The following is an 18,169-nucleotide window of genomic DNA, read 5'->3' as shown; positions in this document are numbered from 1 at the left end:
GCGGCGGCGCGGCCCGCCCCGCTCCCCGCCGCCCGAGCGCCCGGCCCGCCCTGCCCGGGCCGCCGCCAGGTGAAGGCGGGCGGGCGGGCGCGCCCGGGGGAGGGTAGCGGTTCCGGCGGCGGTTCCCCTCCCGGCCCCCGCAGCCGGGGCGATCGGGCGGCTGCCGGCTCACCCCCGCCCCGGCGGCACCCGGGCAGTGCGGGAGCTCCGCGCCGGGACGCGTATGCCGGCGCCTGGCTGGAACCCGCGCGGTCGGGTGCATGCGGCTGCTGGAGGTGGCAGGCCAGCGGGCCCCGCGGCGAGCAGGTGCTGCCTGCATGGAGAAGAGCGGCTGTAGCCCATTCCCGATGTGCTGGGCTAAAGGTACGCCTACCTCTCCTTTTAACAGGTTTATATCCACCCACCCCCCCTTAACCTCATGATTTACCACCTGTGGGTCTGTGGGTTTCTTTCCTATCGAAGAAGCAAAGCTAGAAAATAAAATATTTTTATTCCGGTCGTGTGCTTGTAATGCGAAGCAGTCCGCAGGATCTTCTTTCACCTGACAGCTGTAATGCCTTGGTTGTTTCCCCCCCCCCCTTTGCTTTTCAGAATTACTCGAAAGAGCGCTTGAGCTGTTTGGTTTTCACTTCCACTGATGTGAGGAGCTGAGGGCTTTGTTTTTCATCTTTGTATGTTTGAAAGCACTACGGGTGTAATTCTGCTTTCTCTTCCCTTTTGGAAGAAGTAGTTTTTAAGTGGCTGATCGTAGGTAGCGTTTACAGCGGACGACTGCTGGCTTTTTACGTGATGTCTTAGAAGCTGCCACCCCTGTTGGCCCCGCTAAAAGAGACAATAACGCGCCACAAAGCACGCATTTATCACGAGAGGGTTCGACTTGAAATTGAGGGTTAACAATAATTAGGTGGAAATGTGAAACTCATTCACAGCATTATCTTCACCTGTATCCCAAGACGTTTATAACATTATAAACATCCCAAAGATATTTACCCTGTTATAATCTAGAAGGTATTTGTATGTTGGTGTTGCGGGTGGGAGTGTGCGTATGAAAATACAATACAGGGATAAAGCTTAAAATTTTGTTAGTAGCCAAAGAATCAGATCTTCCTTAGATGGAAAACGACTGTAAAAGGTTGAGTGTTGCTGATTGTAAGCACAACTTTCCTCATGTTTGCTTTCATTTCAATGTACTTTCTTTTTTGGAAGAGAAGCTGGCAGTGAAGTATTGCGTCACCGTAATCTTGGATCACAGAGGCAGTTTACTTCAGAAGTTCAGGGGAAACTTATCTGAACTAAGGAGGCATAGCTGATGATTAATTGTCTTGGAAAAAAGAACAGTAAATTTCTTTTAGAATTTTCATTGTCTCTTTATTTGCAGGAGACGAGAAGGAGCATTTAAGACTGTCTTTGTCTTGCATGCTTTCAGTACCTTGCTGAACTGTTCAGACTAAACTAGCATTTGGCACACGTTGGCATATTGTAGTAGCACATATAGTAGAAATAACTTGAAGAAATTGCAGAACTTGGAACGCCACGTCCTGGTAATGTCTCGGGAAGTTCAGAATCTGTCAGCTCACTGGGGAATAAGAGTTAATAAACCAGTGAGTAACGGTAGCGGGAAGAAAAGCTAAAACAAAGCTGTGCTTTGCTTTTACTAAGACTTGTTTATCAGGAAGGGGTAATAGCAGTGCCTACTCCTGTGTGTCATAAATTGGGTAACGGAATTATTAGATGAAATTGGGATTCATCTCCTCGGATTATTTGGAGGGTCAGAATGAAGGTACTTCCTAGAGAGTAACTTTGAAAAGTAGGGGATAAAAATCTTTTCAAAGAAAAAGCAAGTTGTTACCATCTGTTGTTAAGGCTGGCAGGTATTGGGGATCGGTTTTCTCCCTCCTGCTCCAGCACCAGAGGATGACTACGGCGGGGCTAGCTGCTGCTTGCAGAAGATGGCTGCACTGGGCCATGGTAAAAGGTATCGATCACCCCCCACCCACTGCAGCAACTAGAATGAATGAAAAAGATCCCTCCCTCTTCCCCTGGGCGCCTGTGAAGTGTTCTCGGAACGTAACTTTGGGAAGGATTGCTTAACCAGCCCCCTCTGCCCCGAAATGGAGAACAGCCATGTAATCTCTCTTTATTCCTGTTGGGGGGAGAAGGGGGACACCAGGAGTTGCATAAGAGGACAAAGGCACCAGCATCTTCGAGGCTGCCAGTTGTGGTGATTTCTAGAAAAAGCTACATCTCAGCCTCCAAAAAATATAGGACAGATGAGAAATAGCTTGTGCTATATTTGTCGTTGAATGGTGGCCGTTCCTTAGTCGATGAATACTCTGTATACTGCTCACCAGCTTAACCTTAGGGAAATGAAACGGATCTGGCCTACTTTGGTGAGGGCTGTGAGATATCTACAGTCAAAGAAAGGTAATGTATTAATGAGAGAAACATTTAATTTGGATAGCTGTATTCTGGCCCTTTGGTTTTTCTGTTAAAGCTTCAGGTTAAAACGGTTTTAAGTATTTTGTAATGTCTTAAAATGTGGTCTTGATGTATATGTTTATTATCCATAACTTCTTTCTAAATGGTCCATTCTCTATTTGAATGTGACAGATTAAGCATTCGGTGTGTTACGTGTGGTCTCAGAGCAAACATTTGTTCTTTGAAAATGCTTTGAAATGTTTCAGTGAGCCTGTGTTCATATGGAGCATGTTTCTACTTTGTTTTTAGTGTTGTTAAACCGAAAATTTTCAATCTTAGCGATGCTGTGTGCTGACCTAATTGCAGCCGATTCTGTGTGCTCTGTCTGTAGGACTGCATCAAAGAATAAGATAATACTTGCTTTTTTTATAAAGTTTTCCTGTAATTTACATTGCCAGGTTTTGACTCCTCTTTATGCTAAAGTCGGATCTAAGTAATGTTACTGAATTCAGTAATTTGGTCTGGATCTGCATACTCCAGATTTGAGGCTGTTGTGATTGGCAGAGAAAGTGTGTGTTTTGTTTACTGGCATATTTCTTCTCAGCAAGGCTGTATTACTTTAGTAGCCATAGGAGCGAGACTTTTTTGTCTGCGCTCCCACCCCTTCTTCCCTTATTAAATAATTTGAAAATTAAAATCTCTGGTTTTGTGGAACAAACAGCTTCAAGCTCGCTTACAGCTTCGGGGGATGCTGAATTAGACGTCTTGGTCCCTGAGAAGGCAGTACTTGTTTTCTAGCTAAGTACTGAAAATCTGTGCCAGTATCATACGGGGTGTTTTCTTTCTGACTGTAACAGTAGACTAGAAAGTAGTCACGGGTCATTAAAAACTTTCCATTAGCATCTCTAACCTTTGGTGAGGTTATTAATGGTATAATGTATTGTACTTTGGTTTAGATACTTTTGCTGGTGGCCTTTTTTCCTGGGTTTCACGTGGCAGGCCATTCTAAGCGTACAAAATAACTGGATGAAAGAAATGTAAATGTGACAGTTAAGGATAGCTGGATAGCTCTGCTGTATAGCTGTAAATTATCCACCCTAAGGAGGAAGTTTCGTGAATATCTTCCATGTGAAGAGCTCTGTTTAATAATTTATGAACAATAAATTGACGTGATGTTGTTAAGTGTATGTCATGTGAGTAGTTAGTGAAGGGTGATCACAGTTCTTGAATTCAACTGTTCAGACTAACACGAAAAGGTCTGTACTGTCTTAAGGTAATCAAGCCCAATTCAGTCAAAAACCTCTTGATTAAAAAAAAAAAAATTAAGCTAGCTATGTTATGAAAAGTATTTAATCAACTGGGAAGGAGTTTTACCCTATTTATTGCAATCTGTTAATTAGAGTCTTTTTTTTAAAGTGATAAGCAATTCCAAGTTAAATGTTTTGGGGTGGTTTTTTTTTTTTGGTTGGTTGGTTTTTTTCTGATGAACCCTGCTGTTTCAGGAGGTGTGTTCAGGTGGAACCTGCTGGTGATCTGTTGAGTAAAAGCAAGATAGTTGGATATGTAAGAGAAGAGTTTAATGCTGTTTCTCTTTCATCTCCATTGCATAAGTCTCTTTTGTTTTGCTAATAGAAGAATACTTGGGTGATAATTTTCAGTCCAATGGACCCTTAGATTTTTAGGTGATATGTAATCACTGGGTTGTGGTGGTAGAAATGGAGTAAGGAAAGTTGCCGTTATCATGAAGGTAGTCAGATAAATAGTCTCTAAAGCAAAACTACTTACTTTTTTGACACAAACACTGTATATATAATTATTATATATAATTATATATAATAACTACTGGGTATTACGAAAGAAAAAAAGCCCCTCTGCTGGCATGAGTGTTCTGCTGCATCTTTGTAGCGACTGTTGACTGAGGTGACCGGAGGGAAGCACTCACTGTGGCACTTCTTGCGGTGTAGTTCCGGAATGTCGTGAAGTGCTTTTCCCTTGGTTTCTGAGGGGCATAACAACTGGGAACAGAGTCTACTTTGTCATTTGACGGTCTGTTGTTGGCTTAAGACATTGGCTACATCAGCTGACGTGACATCAGCTGCTTCCTTCCAAACCATACGTCTAAACTTTTGTTAAACTTTATTAATTTAGTGGCTTCTTAAGCTGTGAGATTTGCAAACTGTTAAGGCATCTGTTATTTCAATTCATGTGTGCCTGGGGTTTTTTTTTGTTGTGGTTTTTTTTGTGGTGTTGGGTTTTTTTTTGGCTTGGTTTTTTTTTGTTTGTTTGTTTTTTGTTGGAAGTCTTTGTAGAAAAAAGAAAAATAACATTAATCTCATCCAACCACTAATTTTCATAAGGCAGTTTAAAAACAGTTCCTGAAATGCCTGTGTGTATTTAAAAGTGGAAAGTAGTCTGGAAAAGCAGGTTTCTTCCCTTCGGTGTTACAGTACAGCATGCAGTAGCGTTGGTATTCTCCAAAATGTATAGGAATTATGCAGCTATGAGAGTACTGATTTCCATTATGGTGACTTGTTTCTTATTCAAAGGCTACTGGAATAGAAGATGGAGCTTGAGATATTTTTACAAAAAAGGGAAGTGATTGTTTTAAGCGCTGGGGGGGCATTCGGTGTTCCCTGTGTAATGGAGATGTATGATCTTATCAATTGTAGCACCTGGTACTGAACCAGCCAACCAACGTGGAATTAAATTCTGAGCTGCCTGGGAAAAAATAAAACTTATGCAAGGAAAACTAAATGTTTTAAATACTGTTTTGAAGATGCTTTAGAAAAACGCTGAAGAGCAAAGTCTGGAAGTCAGCATTTAAGAGAATGGTGCATTGACTGAAACGGTGCATTTTTGCTGGAAAGTCAAACAGGAGTTTGTGGCCTTAATAGCTTTCTTAGTTTAAATTTGAAAATTTTTATCACAAGTCACATTGTGTGTGTGTGTGTGTGGGGTTTATATATATATACACACACACACACACACACACACACACATACAGTCAGTCAGCATCATTTTCCTTACCCAGTTAGCCTGGCAACAGTTGCAGTATTTTGAAATTAGCATCCTTAGATACTGAAGATGATCTCTTACCTGTTTTTGCGTTTTTATCAAACAATTCATTGGGCCACTGATCTTCATGCACAGCTTTTATTGGAAGGACTACTGTAATGAAATAAGTTTTTCTGACTGGTGTTACATTTGTAAGAAATACATCAGCTTGTCTCAATCCTTCCACTCGCTGAAGTATTGCTTAAAGGGAATAGTTGCAAATTCATGTCTTGTAAAAAATCTCAGTGTGTCAGCAAAGAGTATGTATTTTTCATTAATTATTAGTCTGGGGGAAAAAAAAAACCCAAACCAAACCTTCACTATTATCCTTAAATTCATTACCTGGTAGAGCTTTGTTCATGGTAATCTATTAAAAACTGGAGACATCTTAAATTAATACATACTATCACATTACAGTAGGCAAGCCTGTGCAGGCTGCTGGGTTCTACAAACTAGCACAGCAAGCAAGACAGACATAAGGAAATGTCTTTGTAAATGTTACATTAAAACAAGCCTAAGTACAGCACATCATAAATGTGTTTAATTAAAGCAGTTATAAAAATATTGTAGCATTCATGAAGACTTCATCGTCTTACAAAATAAATGAGATCACTGCAATATCTACTGTTGAATCCATGTTGCGAGTTAATGATGCCAATTTTTTCTGACAGGTTGTAAAGGATGGGGATTGCTGAGGTTGAGTTAACTGGTGGTTGCCCAGCACTTGACGTGATGCTTTACTGGCGTACAGGAAGAGGGTTGGATTTTCCTCTTCTGGTATTGAATGTAGCTTAGCAAAGATGTTATGAAAAGTATTTCTGTGTGGAACTCAATCCTGCTGAGTCATTTCATTGAAAAGAATCTGTAAACAAACTCGTTGTTGTTGTTGTTTAATAACCAAGTTTTTTTTCTTTGCTAGAAGAGAGATTGCTTATTACTTTTCCCAAGGACCCATCATTGCTTTCCAAAATAATGTTTTCCCTGCTAATGATTTGAGATCCATCAAACTAAGCACTAAGGGTTTGGTTTGACTTTTTTCTTACTTAAATTGGACTCACTCTGCAAATTAAGTGTTGTCCCTTGCTTTATCTGAGGAAATTTCTAAGGAAAAACAGCTTTTTCCATGGCCTAAGTCTCCTCATCTTGAGTAAGTACAGGAAGAAAATCACAGTGTGACCTTCAGTTCTGCCATTACTTGGTACAACTGCTCACAGCAACTGAAAACACTTCAGTGGAGAGCTGTAGATGGTGTCATATCAACAGATAGAGAGCATAATAAACTGAAGTGTGGCATTTGGAGACTGAAAGCTAAACTTTGACTTCCATTTGACGTGCTGTAGAACTAAAAGTGTCATTTTGTCAGAGGAAATTGAATGGTTTTAACTTCTCCTCTGCATCCAGTGTTTGATGGTTCATCTTCATTAGCGGAATGGGCCCTCAGGGATGTGGCAGTTTTCTTTCAGAATTGGAAGAGGTATGGATACAGTAATTTTAAACATGCCCGAAACAGTGATGGAAGGCTTTTGCTTCTCAACCTTGTAGAAGGTGCAGATCATCTGCACTGCCATGTTCCTAGTATGTGGCACTCTGGAGTTGTCTGACTAATGGTTAAAGAATGGTAGTGCCTTCCTTTCATTGCATGCTTTTTTCCTAATTCCTATACGAATTTGGTCTAAGTCATTCTATTTAAAATTGTCAGTAAACCCAGACTTTTCTTCATTTAAACGATACTGTTTCTTGATGAAGCTAGACTAATTACTTCATTGCCAGTATTTGGTCACGGATTCCCATACCGGTTGAGTTTTCTCCTTTAATAAGCATATAAAGGTTATTGTAGCAAAGAACTTTCTCATCACAAGTAGTTGCAGAGTGAGTAATGGTCTGCAGTCCTGTTAAATCTTTTTTTCTAGGGAGGAGGATGGGAAGGAACTGGATGTATTCCTGAAGCTTCTCAGCTGGCTTCTGAAGATAAGGGGCAGTAAGATTTAAGCTCTTCTCATAGGCTTTCTGCTATTACGTTTGCAACTCGGCGACGATCTGTTGTCCTTGCTGTTACGGGGAGATACTAGTAGGAATCGTATTCCTGAAATCCTAGTGTGTTCAACTCAAAGGGGGTTTTGTCTAGTCTGTGACATGATGGTGGGTCAAGATAAACTGAAGAATTGCAACAAAGATACTTTAGAGTAGAGCCACCTTTTCAACGTGATCGTAATGGCTGATTCCCACACAACAGCTTGCATTGCCAGTCGACTTCAAGAGCAGCTTTTTGTCCATTCAGGTGTTTGATTGCAGTGGTCTTGAGTCATACTGGCAGAATAAAAGGCTGTCTTAACAGGTCTCTGATTTATGGTTGTATATAGCTGTACCTGTCAAAATGGAAGCTTACGTGTGCTGTGGATATCCATCCCAGCCCTTTACCAGAAGGTAAAGGTACCGCTCGGATGGAAGGGAGTTACGTCTATGTTCTTCGCCCGACGGCGTTGGCAGTGCAGTGCTAATTAGTATGCCGCTTTTATCATGCGAGCGGCAAAGAAATCAATGATTTGCACCCTAACCTGTTCAGCTGTTCTGAGCACCGTGCTGTCTGGCACAGAGGTGGGGTGGGCAGATAGCAGTGGTGCCTGTCGGCTCAGTATGTTAATGTTTTATCAACTAACTGTAGATTTTAGCAGAAGGTAGGCTTTTCTGTATGTGTTTCTAAATCTGTGCTTTCTAATAATAAGGGGTTTTTGCTCTAGTTGTACTGGGAGGACTTAATGCCTGCGGTTTTCTTATACAGAGGTAGGAGAGTGTCATTGCACTGTTCCTGTTCTGACCTTGAAACAAGGGATTTGCACCCTCGTACTTCTGCTACTAAGATCCTTCAGCCACATTGCTTTTACTTCTATATTTTTTTATATAGAGACACACTTCACAGAGTATGTAATATAAAATGTTACATATTCTATATATATAAAATATAAATAAATGAATACAAGGCATAATCAGTGCTTGGATAGGAAAATGTCCATTACTTGTTCTTTTTTCCGAAGTCATTTTGAGAGTTGTATATGTTCTGGTTTGATATTGAGCAAACTTCTTGCTGGTTTTGCATGCACTGGTCTAGTTTTACTGAAACAAGCTGCACTGGCCAGTAGTGTTGGGCATGGTACTTTAAGTGTCAAGTTTGCACATCTAACCATAATTTTAAATATTTTTTGTCAATCTGGAAGTGCAGTAAGAATTTATTTGGCATATTGCTCTCATCTGTCACATCTCACTTCTTTTCAGAACTCTGGATATGATATGTTTTGTACAGTTTAAGTACGCTACAGCTCGATGAGAGACAAGGTACTGCAGTTGGAACAGCAGCACTTGCTATGCCTGTGGCTACCTAATAATTCCTGTGATAAACCTTCCTTCGAGTTGTTTTCTGAACTCGGAATTTTCAGAGTTCTTATTGTTTGTGCTGAAATTAAAACTCTGGAATCTCTCTGCTCCAAAATTGCTCATTTCCTAAAATTGGAAGGGAAAGTAGTTAATGCTGTTTCTGTGTCCAGCCTGTTCTGCAAGGGCGCAGTGACTGTTGGGGTGTGAGTGGGGATGAGCTGGTAATAAGAATAATCTGACTCCGGAAACAAGCACACCCGATTATGTTTCTGTCCATCACCTTATCCACTAGTTAAAGCACTTTACACAAAAAGATCAGGTTTGTTATTCCCATTTCATAGCGCAGGAAAAGCAAGGCAAGTTACTTGGTTTGGCTGGAGGTGTGACTGCGCTGCACGTCACCTTGTGTCTTGTGGGAGGCAGTGGGCCAGACTGCGCACCTGTCGGTGCTGCTCCTGTTATATGGGGCCCTTTCTAGCAAAACTTTCTACAAGGGGGGGGGGGGGGTAATGTATATTTAGTGTTTCCGTAAATACAGTGTATCTAATTACAATGTTTTACTCTTTTAATACTGCTATTTTGGTTTTACTGTCTCTGATTTTTTTTTTTAACTCCAAGATTTCGTCTAACTACATTTCTGTTGTTCCTCTAGTTATCAACTGTGTTCCTCACTGAACATACACACTAAGAAGGATTACTATATAAGAAACATTCTTTTCTAACTGTTAACATTTTATTTTTATGTTTCCTGGTTAGATGCTAAGTAGAAAATAGTTGCTAAACATTGATTGGAAAGTAGCAATAGATTGGAGAAAGCTGATACTGTAGTGCAGAGCAATGATGAAAATAGCTGTAAGCATCTGCTCAGTACTTCTTGCAGGGCGTTAGTTCAACAACTTAAAGAAAAGCATAGAAGGTTCCTTAAAGAAGAGTGAGGAAGGAGGAAAAACTATAGTTAAGTGCCTCTGTAATGCTGTGTCACCAGACACCAACATCATTTAAGTGATGAATTTTGTATACTGGCATAAGCCAGTGAAGATCCCAGCCTGTACCTCATGGAGTCATGCATCCCCTTAACCTGGTATGTGATACCCAGCTCACTTCTGTTGAGAGAAAATACTGAAGTAGAGGATTGCTCTTCTGAAACATTCATGGTTTAGCAATTAAAGACAAAGCAAAAATAATGAGTATGTGTCGATCGCCAGCCCAGTGTGACGTTCTTTAAAATCTGATGGCTGTTTATCGAGCTGATAGAAATGAATTTGAGGACTTGTTACACAGGAAGTTTGCAGTAATTCAAATATGTGATTTATTTTTTTTAAAATTGTTTATCCAGCATAGAAAAGCAATGGCAGACACTCATTTCCGTTTAATGTAGCTTTATCTCCACTTTGGTTTTTTTAATGTTAAAATCACAGTTCAGCCAAAATAAAATAAACCAGGATGGGCTTTAGAGTCTCAGGAACAAGTAAAATTGATCAAAAAGGGGGAAAACTCCTCATATTGGAAGCTACATATTTGAAACTGGTTATAAGATGGTTCATACTTGGGCATGTATTTATGAAGACAGAAGGTGCTTACATTCAGAGGTTCCCAAAATACTAACTTAAGGATGTTTACATTCAGTATCTCAAGTTTCTGTATGCATTTGTATGGCCATGATGGCTTGTGCATCTTCAGGAGAATGAGAAAACAGGCCAACCTTGAAACTTGTACTCAAGCACTTTCTTCAGTGTGATAGTAGGCAATTCAGAGAAGTTTAGTATGAACACACTGTATTTGGAGACTTAAAAACAAGAGGGCGGACCAGAGGTAGAAAACCAAACCTCAACTTAAAGTGGGTTTACTTGTCTGTTAAGTGTGCTTGCTTGCCCGTAGTGTGTGTTTGTGGATCTACGCAAGCTGTTGATACGCTATAATGATTTATCTTAATGCTGTTTTTAAAGAATCAGTCACTGATACCTTAAGCCAGTCAGTATTTTCCTGCTCAGTGATAGGAACATAAACAAGAAGTTGAGTAAACTTCAGTTCTTCTGAATAACGCTACATTTGGGGGAGCAGGAGCTGTTCCCTCTTGCTAGTGTGGATGGTACCTGGACAGAGGACGTAGCAATTGTTGTGAATTTCAGTTTTGTTTCTGTCTCCGTGGTACACATGATGCTTCAGCCCTGGAATAATCATATGAAGCAGGAGTTCATCTATAACTTTTTGTATCTTATTACCATAAATTCTTGGACGGAATATTTTTTCCTTTTTTTTGTTAGACTTTCCTTGCTCTTTATATCCAGTCTACACTCAGATTATTAATATTGCTCCAGTTCTGTTGGAAATGGAAATAGAAATACTGTCTTGTTCCTTTCCTCCAATAGGAAAAATGTTTCTTGGAGCAGGCAGTAGATAGGACGTAAGCTATTACCTTTCTGTTCGTGCAAGGACAGTCAACCTACTGTAATGCAATAAAGTTGCTCATAAAACGTGTCCTTTGTGACCAACTGTGCAGTTTTTTACAGGTTCGTAGGGCCAGGTCCTTTCAGGTGTTGAACGCTTCCTCCTTATCTGTGTGCACATACGGGTTCCAGTGCTTATCACCTGAACATAATACACTTGTATATGAAGTCTGCTGTTCCCCTGGAAGTCCATGGGCATGGTCACTGCTTTGCAAAATTGAGGCCATACTGAAGAAGGGTGGAGCCTGAACACTTTAGGCCGTCGATTTGTTAATTATGGCATATGTTTTCTTTGACATTGGTGGTACAGTGTAATTTGGCACTGAATTTTTAGATGGACTATTATTTCTGGCTTTGATTACTGCTGCTTTGTGTTCTTTCCCTTTTCCTCTCGCTCCTTTCAGGCCACATAGATGCTGTTTGTTTTATCGCTGTGAGCTGTTTTGTTTAGCATGTAAGAGCAGATGATATAAATGTTATAATAACTTGATTTATAAGTTCAGAGCTTTCTGTCAAAACAACATGTTCTTAGGAATCTTCTAAAGTAATTTGTTATCTCTCTCTTTAATCTTAATTTTGTTGCATTAAAACAAACAAGGAATTTAAGCCTCTCCTGTGAGATGTCCTGGAAGAACTGACAAACCCTGTCCGAAATAATTTCTTTGTACATGCCTTATATGGGTATATACCTGTGTTAAATGCCTTAGAAAACAAACTAAAACATCAAGGTAGATCTGAAAGTTTAAGGTGGAATACATACTGTGCAGCAACGTATTTTCTTTTTTACGTTAAACTCTGAAAGAACAAATCCAGGTCTAAAATTACATCTTGCATCTGGAAAATGAGGGATAAAGTATTTGTTTCTTTTTCTGGACATTTATCTGATTTATAAAAGCAACAATTCTAATTTCGGATTTTTTTTTATAACAAGTATTTTGCAGGTGACAGAAAATTAAACAATTGAAGGCAAATGCACCAGCAAAATACTTAGAAATACTGTTAATGTGAGTGAATTGCTATGTGCAAAGGAAAATGGATAAGGTGTTTTTAACAAATAACCTAGTACATCAGAAACATGAAGTACATAGAAACTGAAACAAGTTTTTATTTAGTTTTGGTATCAGTTGTCTTCATCTCTGAAATCTTTGAGCTGTGAGATTCTTTTAATTTAATTTAGAAAAAATGCAGAATCTTCAGTTGTCTAGCTTTAAAAAAATATCAGTCTCAGGTTTGGGGTGAGGAAAGTCTTCCACAGTTCAAGTTGGCCAGAGAAACCTCAGTGAAGAAATCTTGGAAGAAATGTAGCTTTCTGACCTTTAGCAAGAGCTTGGTAGGGGATAGGTAAAAGAAGTGAGTAAATGGGGGAAGGGGAAGGCTGTGCTGCCACTTTTGCAGTGAAGGGTTTTTTCTTACACCAGCAGCCTTTTCGTGTGTATCTCACTTCAGCTATGAAGGACAGCAGTGAAATAGCCGGTACAGCTGAAGTTCTTGCTGTGAAAAATACATTTTTCACAAAAAGAGTGGAACAGTGATGTGTTCAGTCTCTATTAACTGACATCTTAAACGAGGAATTAGTGTTGTACCTTAATGAATCAGAATTTGCTGCTCTTAAAACCTTCTAAATGCCTAGCCTTGCAGTAAGTGAAAGATGGTGCCTTGGGGGTGTTTGTTTAAGGGGTTGGTCTTGTCTTTACTTGAAGGGGTAAACCACAATGTCTCATCAAGTATGCTGCTCTGTACTCCTGGTTATATTAGCGAAATATTCTTCTGTTCACTCTTTAAAGTGGGTAAACTCATTTCCTTCTGGAGTGTGAAAGTAATCTGCAGCTTATTTCTTCAGAGCAAGTCTTATTAACTCTTAATGTCTCAAATGTTGCGTTTGCGTAGAAGGAACGTTGGCGCTACATCTGCCGAAGCCCGGCAGCAGAGCAGTATGTCTGCTCTGTCCCACAAGGACAGTTCCTCGTTGTCCAGGTGGAACAAAAATGTTCTCGAAGCCTGACAAGCTCTGCTTTTGGCTGTTTGCTTCTCATTGCCTGGTTTTGGTGTTCATCATTCCTCTGAGTAGTGTTGTCTTTGACAGAAGAATATAGCTGCATTTTAAGTGAGCTTTTGTCTTGGAATGCCTGTCATCTATGAAGCTCACTTCACTTGCTCAGTGAAATATTCTGCAGCTGATTAAAATGTAATGGAATCATGTTTCAGACAAATGCTCAGCATCTTTAAAAACCATACTTCGACATTTACAAAATATTGGGAAATAATTAGAGGTTAGGTGTGATTATGCTGCTGCTGACTGTGCCAGGCTATTTCAAATTAACCTTTTTCCTTTAAACTTCATTGTAGTTACTTGTTCTGTCCTGCTCAAATGGTCTCTGGCCAAAAAGTTACTTTTTAACAGGTAATGTAGTGCTTCTACCACCTCTTTAAATTCTGATCCCTGGCTGAAAATCTGTAGATGGTGCCATGATAGTTAACTATCAGATGCTTTGTTTATTTTGGTGCAAATTACAGGTGCTCATCACCTTCTGCCTTGTATCAGATGCAAACAAGCCTTACTTGTCTATCCTGTTCCCCAGGAATTTCATTAACTTCTGCCTGTGTCCCAATTACTGGAATTTTAAGAATTTCATTGGTAAGAATGTATCAAATTATAAACCTGCTGTAGTACCAGAACTACTGGCTAATCTGTTAGTAAACACTCTGCTCCTAAACAAAGGAAAACTGTAATTGTTTTCAGTAAGCTAGGTAATTAGACTTTTTTCCCCTTTCAGATTGTGCCTTCAAGGCCATCAGCTCATGCCCTATCTCATCTGAACCCAAAGTCAGGAGATGCCTCAACTTTTAACAGTAAAAGTTTCTAGAGAGATGAAGTTCTGATAGATACACTTTTGTGAATGTGTTCACTATTTCATGAATACACTATCCATACCTTGTTACTCTTCATTTGCATCCATTTTATAATACCATCAAAGTGCATGTTGCAAAACATAGCATCAGACTGATTTTTGTAATCTTTTTTTTAGAAGATAGTTGTATATCAGAAGAACACTGGATGCTAGAGCAGCTGTAATTGTCCAGTTTGCAAACGCTTGAAACCGAGAAATCGCTACAAGATAAATTTCTTGTGTTGCTCCAGTGTTGCGAAGTACAAGAATAACCTTAAATTAATGATAAGCAATTAATGTATGCCTGAGGCCTTACATTTAGTCTATTATATACAATCTTTTTACACCTATTATGGAAACAAAAGTTTTGAGTTCGGCAAAGCCGTTATTGTAAAACCTTTATTTTTCATAATTCAAATGTAACAAGTAGGTCTTCTCCAGTGTCCGTTCTTTTATTTATTTAGTATGCAGGGTAAGGAGTAGGACTCGTATAGGTCTGTCAGTAACCTAAAGAACCGCTCATCTGTGTTATTAAGGAGATGTACCTAGGAGCTTTGTAGATCGGCAAGATCCTCCGTGCCGAGGCAGGTGAGGCGCCGGCAGGTGAGCGTTATTTCAACCGAGAAGCTGGACTCCGGTGTTTGAACCTGCTGCTGAACACCGTAGAAGTTCGGTCACTGCCTTGAGGGTGTTACTTGTTTTTCCCAGCAGCTCCTCCCTGTTCTGTCTTCATGTTTGTTCCTCCTTCTGTCCACTCTGACACTTTCTGGATATTTGTCTGTGCCGTTTTGATACGTTGCTATTAAAGATCTTGGTGTCTTTTTCAAATCTGCCCGTTCAGTTCGCCAAACTTACCTGGGTACCAGCTAAGAGTTGATAAATGGCTTTAAAGGAAGGGGAGGAAGATAAGGTTGAAGTTGAAAGCGACACTTGAATTTTTAATACTGGTATTTTAACCCAATTATTTTTGCCTTTTTTAAACTATTACAATGGAAGTGTTCCTCCTACTCTCCTACTGCTGCTCTGCCCTCCCTCCTTCTCCTCTCCTCTCCCCCCACCTCTCCCTTGCCCAGGTACTGAAGGATCAGTAAATGCTATTTAATATTTTAGCATCAGAGGCTCAGAGCTGTCAGATTTGGACTGCAAATGGTTTGTGCAGCTGTACTGAAAAAAGCAATTTCACCAAAACAAAACTCACTTGTTTCTCCAAGCCTTTTGTGAGTGCAGAGGAAGATGGTTTCTGTCTCCCACTGATGTATTTATTCCAACCCCAAGATGCAGTCCAAGAAGAGCAGTGAGCCGGCATGCCAGGGTGCAGCTGCCAAAAATGGCAGGCCGCCTCCTCCCTACTACTGGCCATGTGCTTTTGCTGTTTACTTTGTGATGGCTCCAGAGCTTTTTAGAGCTTTTCTGAGCCACTTCACCTCATTTAAATGGACCTCCCCCGAAAAAACACCAAACCAAACGCCCACCAAAACCAGAAAAAAGAAGCCTGGACTGATTTTTTTTCTGTCTTAATAAGTAATAGCAGCTCAAGAACTGTTTAAGAAGCAGCAGGAGGCCACAGAAGGGAAGCAAGGGCTGCACAGTCAGGAAGAGTGGATGAGGAAACACTTGGCAGGGAGGAAAAGGGTAGCGAGCTCCACAGCTTTGGCAGCAGCAAGGACAAATTGGTTATATTAAGTTGCTTCAGCAACCTGTGGTGACAACTTACTTGCCTTTGAAAAATTAACTCAAACCTCTGTACAAATACATTCTTCAAAAATAATCATATATCATTTCTGTAGCTTCTTACAGAGGCAGATCTGAGAAACCAGACTTAAATTCCTTTAATGATATTTGAACATTAAACTGCACATGAGAACTTGCACTGTGTGCAACAAAAACATTTAATGCTTTAAAAAAAAAAAACTCTGAAAATATTGCATGAGTGATGGGCCATCTTTAATTTTGGTTTTGTTTTTTTTTTTAAACATACTTATATGAACCCTTATAAGGATCAGAACATACAGCATAGACTTTTCTGATTCATTAATCAATGTGCTTTTTCCCTAGGTTTGTTTAATTTTCTTGTTTGTTCTATGCAAGAAAATCGTCAAGATGTTGTTTGACTTCTTTTTGTTTACTGGCTTGATGTCAGTCTTCTCCGAGCGTGGAAATCATCACCTTGCACTGGCAACTATTGACTTGATAAATGTAGTCTATAAAACATAAGGCATGGGAAAACTTGCAAAGGTGGTAGATCTGTATTTTCGTCTGAACTTTCTGGAAGCACTAAGGGTCATATTTCAGCTTCAGCAGTAGAAGCAAAAGGTTAAGCTTTTATGGATGTTCTTAATGTAAAAAAAAAAAAGTATCCCATCAGTGGTCCGCTCTTTGACAGCATCTCCTATTTGTGACTCTTTCGGGAGACCACGTGAGCTTGGCTGCTGTCTGCAGTCCGTCCTTGTTTTTCTCAAGGATCCCGCTACATTAGAGACTTTCAGAGAGTCTTTTAATATCCGTTCGTGTGCACGTTGTCCATACCTTTCTGAATTTGCTGCTACCAGCTGCCTCCACAGTCTCCTGTCCACTACCTCCTGTTGAGAAAAGATCTTCTGCTTGAAACTAATAGGGGATTATTTTAGGGTTCAGTTTATCTATCATTGTGGATTTTGTAAATATTGATCAAGTTCTCAGCTGGAGTCCCAGCTTCTTTAGGTCCCCTCACATGGCTGCTGTTCCGCCCCTTAAACATTTTGGTTGCACTTCTCTGGACTTTATGGACAGTACTCAAGATGTGGTGGAAATTCCATTGAGTTTTCTACTCTGCTGTGCCTTGGGGTTAAAATAAAATAAACTTAATCCATAGTTCTCTGCTGGCAAGGGGGTGTATGATGCTGAAGATACTAGACACCCACCCCTTGCCTTTAGTAAGCACTGACAGAACCTCTTCCAAGTTACAAAGATCCTGAAGACCCAGTTTCAGGCTAAAATTAATAATGCAATGAAATACCGTATCCTTTGGTTGGAATACTTAATAATATTATATCCCTTTGTGTCATTTTTCCTAAAGCTAGCTACTGTACCAGTTTGCATAGGGGTTTGAGTGACAGTAGGTACCCCTGACCTGTGAGATACTGCTGCGTGGAAAAAAATGAATTGTTTGTAGTGTGGAGGGTGTATTGTCACAACAATGTTCTGGTTTTGTGCAGAAATGTGTGTATTTTCATACATAATAAAGCACACATACTCCGTGTGGAAAGAGATTGCTTTCCTATTTTCTCTCTAGCTACTATGAAGTACTTACTTTAAAATCAAACTAAACATACTGAGAGCACAGATTGCAAATATATAAAAACTCTTTGCTTCCTGAAGCTCATGTGCAAAGGTGCTTTTAAGTACCAGATCCTCTCATAAGAGATTGTATTTTCAGGCCAAGTACAACTTTGCATTTGAAAAACTGCACGTTTAGCCCCCCGAATTAATATTTCTGTGCGTTCTAATAGCAACTGAAGGAAGATTGGATTGATAGCTCCGTGTGTATTGTTGGCTTAGGGAGGTGTCTAGTTTGTGTAACACCAACTTAATTTATTACCACCTGCTGTTTCTGCAAATGGTCAGATTGTTGTACACAAATTGCATATTTCATCACTGTGATGTGGTGGGGAATTGATTTATTGTTTCCAGAGAAGTAATTGAATAGAATAAAAATGCACTATAAAGTAACTGTTTAATCTTTATGAGTCTTCTTAATACCCACTCATGATCAAGTATATTATAAAAAAGATGGAATAAATTCTTGTGGAGGTAGTGAAACCTGCTTAATTCATTTCTTCAGGTTTTTCCTAGTGTCTTGACCATGAAGATGTTACACCAGTCATCCCACGTGTCTGTCCTTTGATACCCTTGCATGATGAGGGACAGGACACGCTGGTGGTTTTGGACCTAAGTGGGTGCTGATAGATCTGTCATGATGTTTGTGCTCATTAGCTAGCTGAGGGGCTGTCAAAG

At 40.0% G+C, this 18,169-nt stretch overlaps 1 protein-coding gene across 8 annotated transcripts in view; it reads left to right on the top strand.

Moving 5' to 3' along the window:
• The first annotated feature begins 260 nt into the window (after positions 1–260).
• PTK2 (protein tyrosine kinase 2) overlaps positions 261–18,169 on the top strand; it is a 165,653-nt gene continuing 147,744 nt past the window's right edge. For 7 of the 8 annotated variants that reach the window (XM_075704800.1, XM_075704803.1, XM_075704805.1 and 4 more), the window contains exon 1: positions 261–363. In XM_075704800.1, coding sequence (XP_075560915.1) covers positions 261–363 — 103 coding nt within the window. Of the gene's footprint in view, positions 364–2,324; positions 2,425–18,169 lie in introns of those variants that run through there. The other variant, XM_075704802.1, reaches the window with a different exon arrangement.

Source organism: Pelecanus crispus, chromosome 2 (genome assembly GCF_030463565.1).
Source record: "Pelecanus crispus isolate bPelCri1 chromosome 2, bPelCri1.pri, whole genome shotgun sequence".
Classification (NCBI taxonomy): Eukaryota; Metazoa; Chordata; class Aves; order Pelecaniformes; family Pelecanidae; genus Pelecanus; species Pelecanus crispus.
The sequence above is the reverse complement of the archived record's forward strand: the minus strand, read 5'-3'. Positions and strand labels throughout refer to the sequence as shown.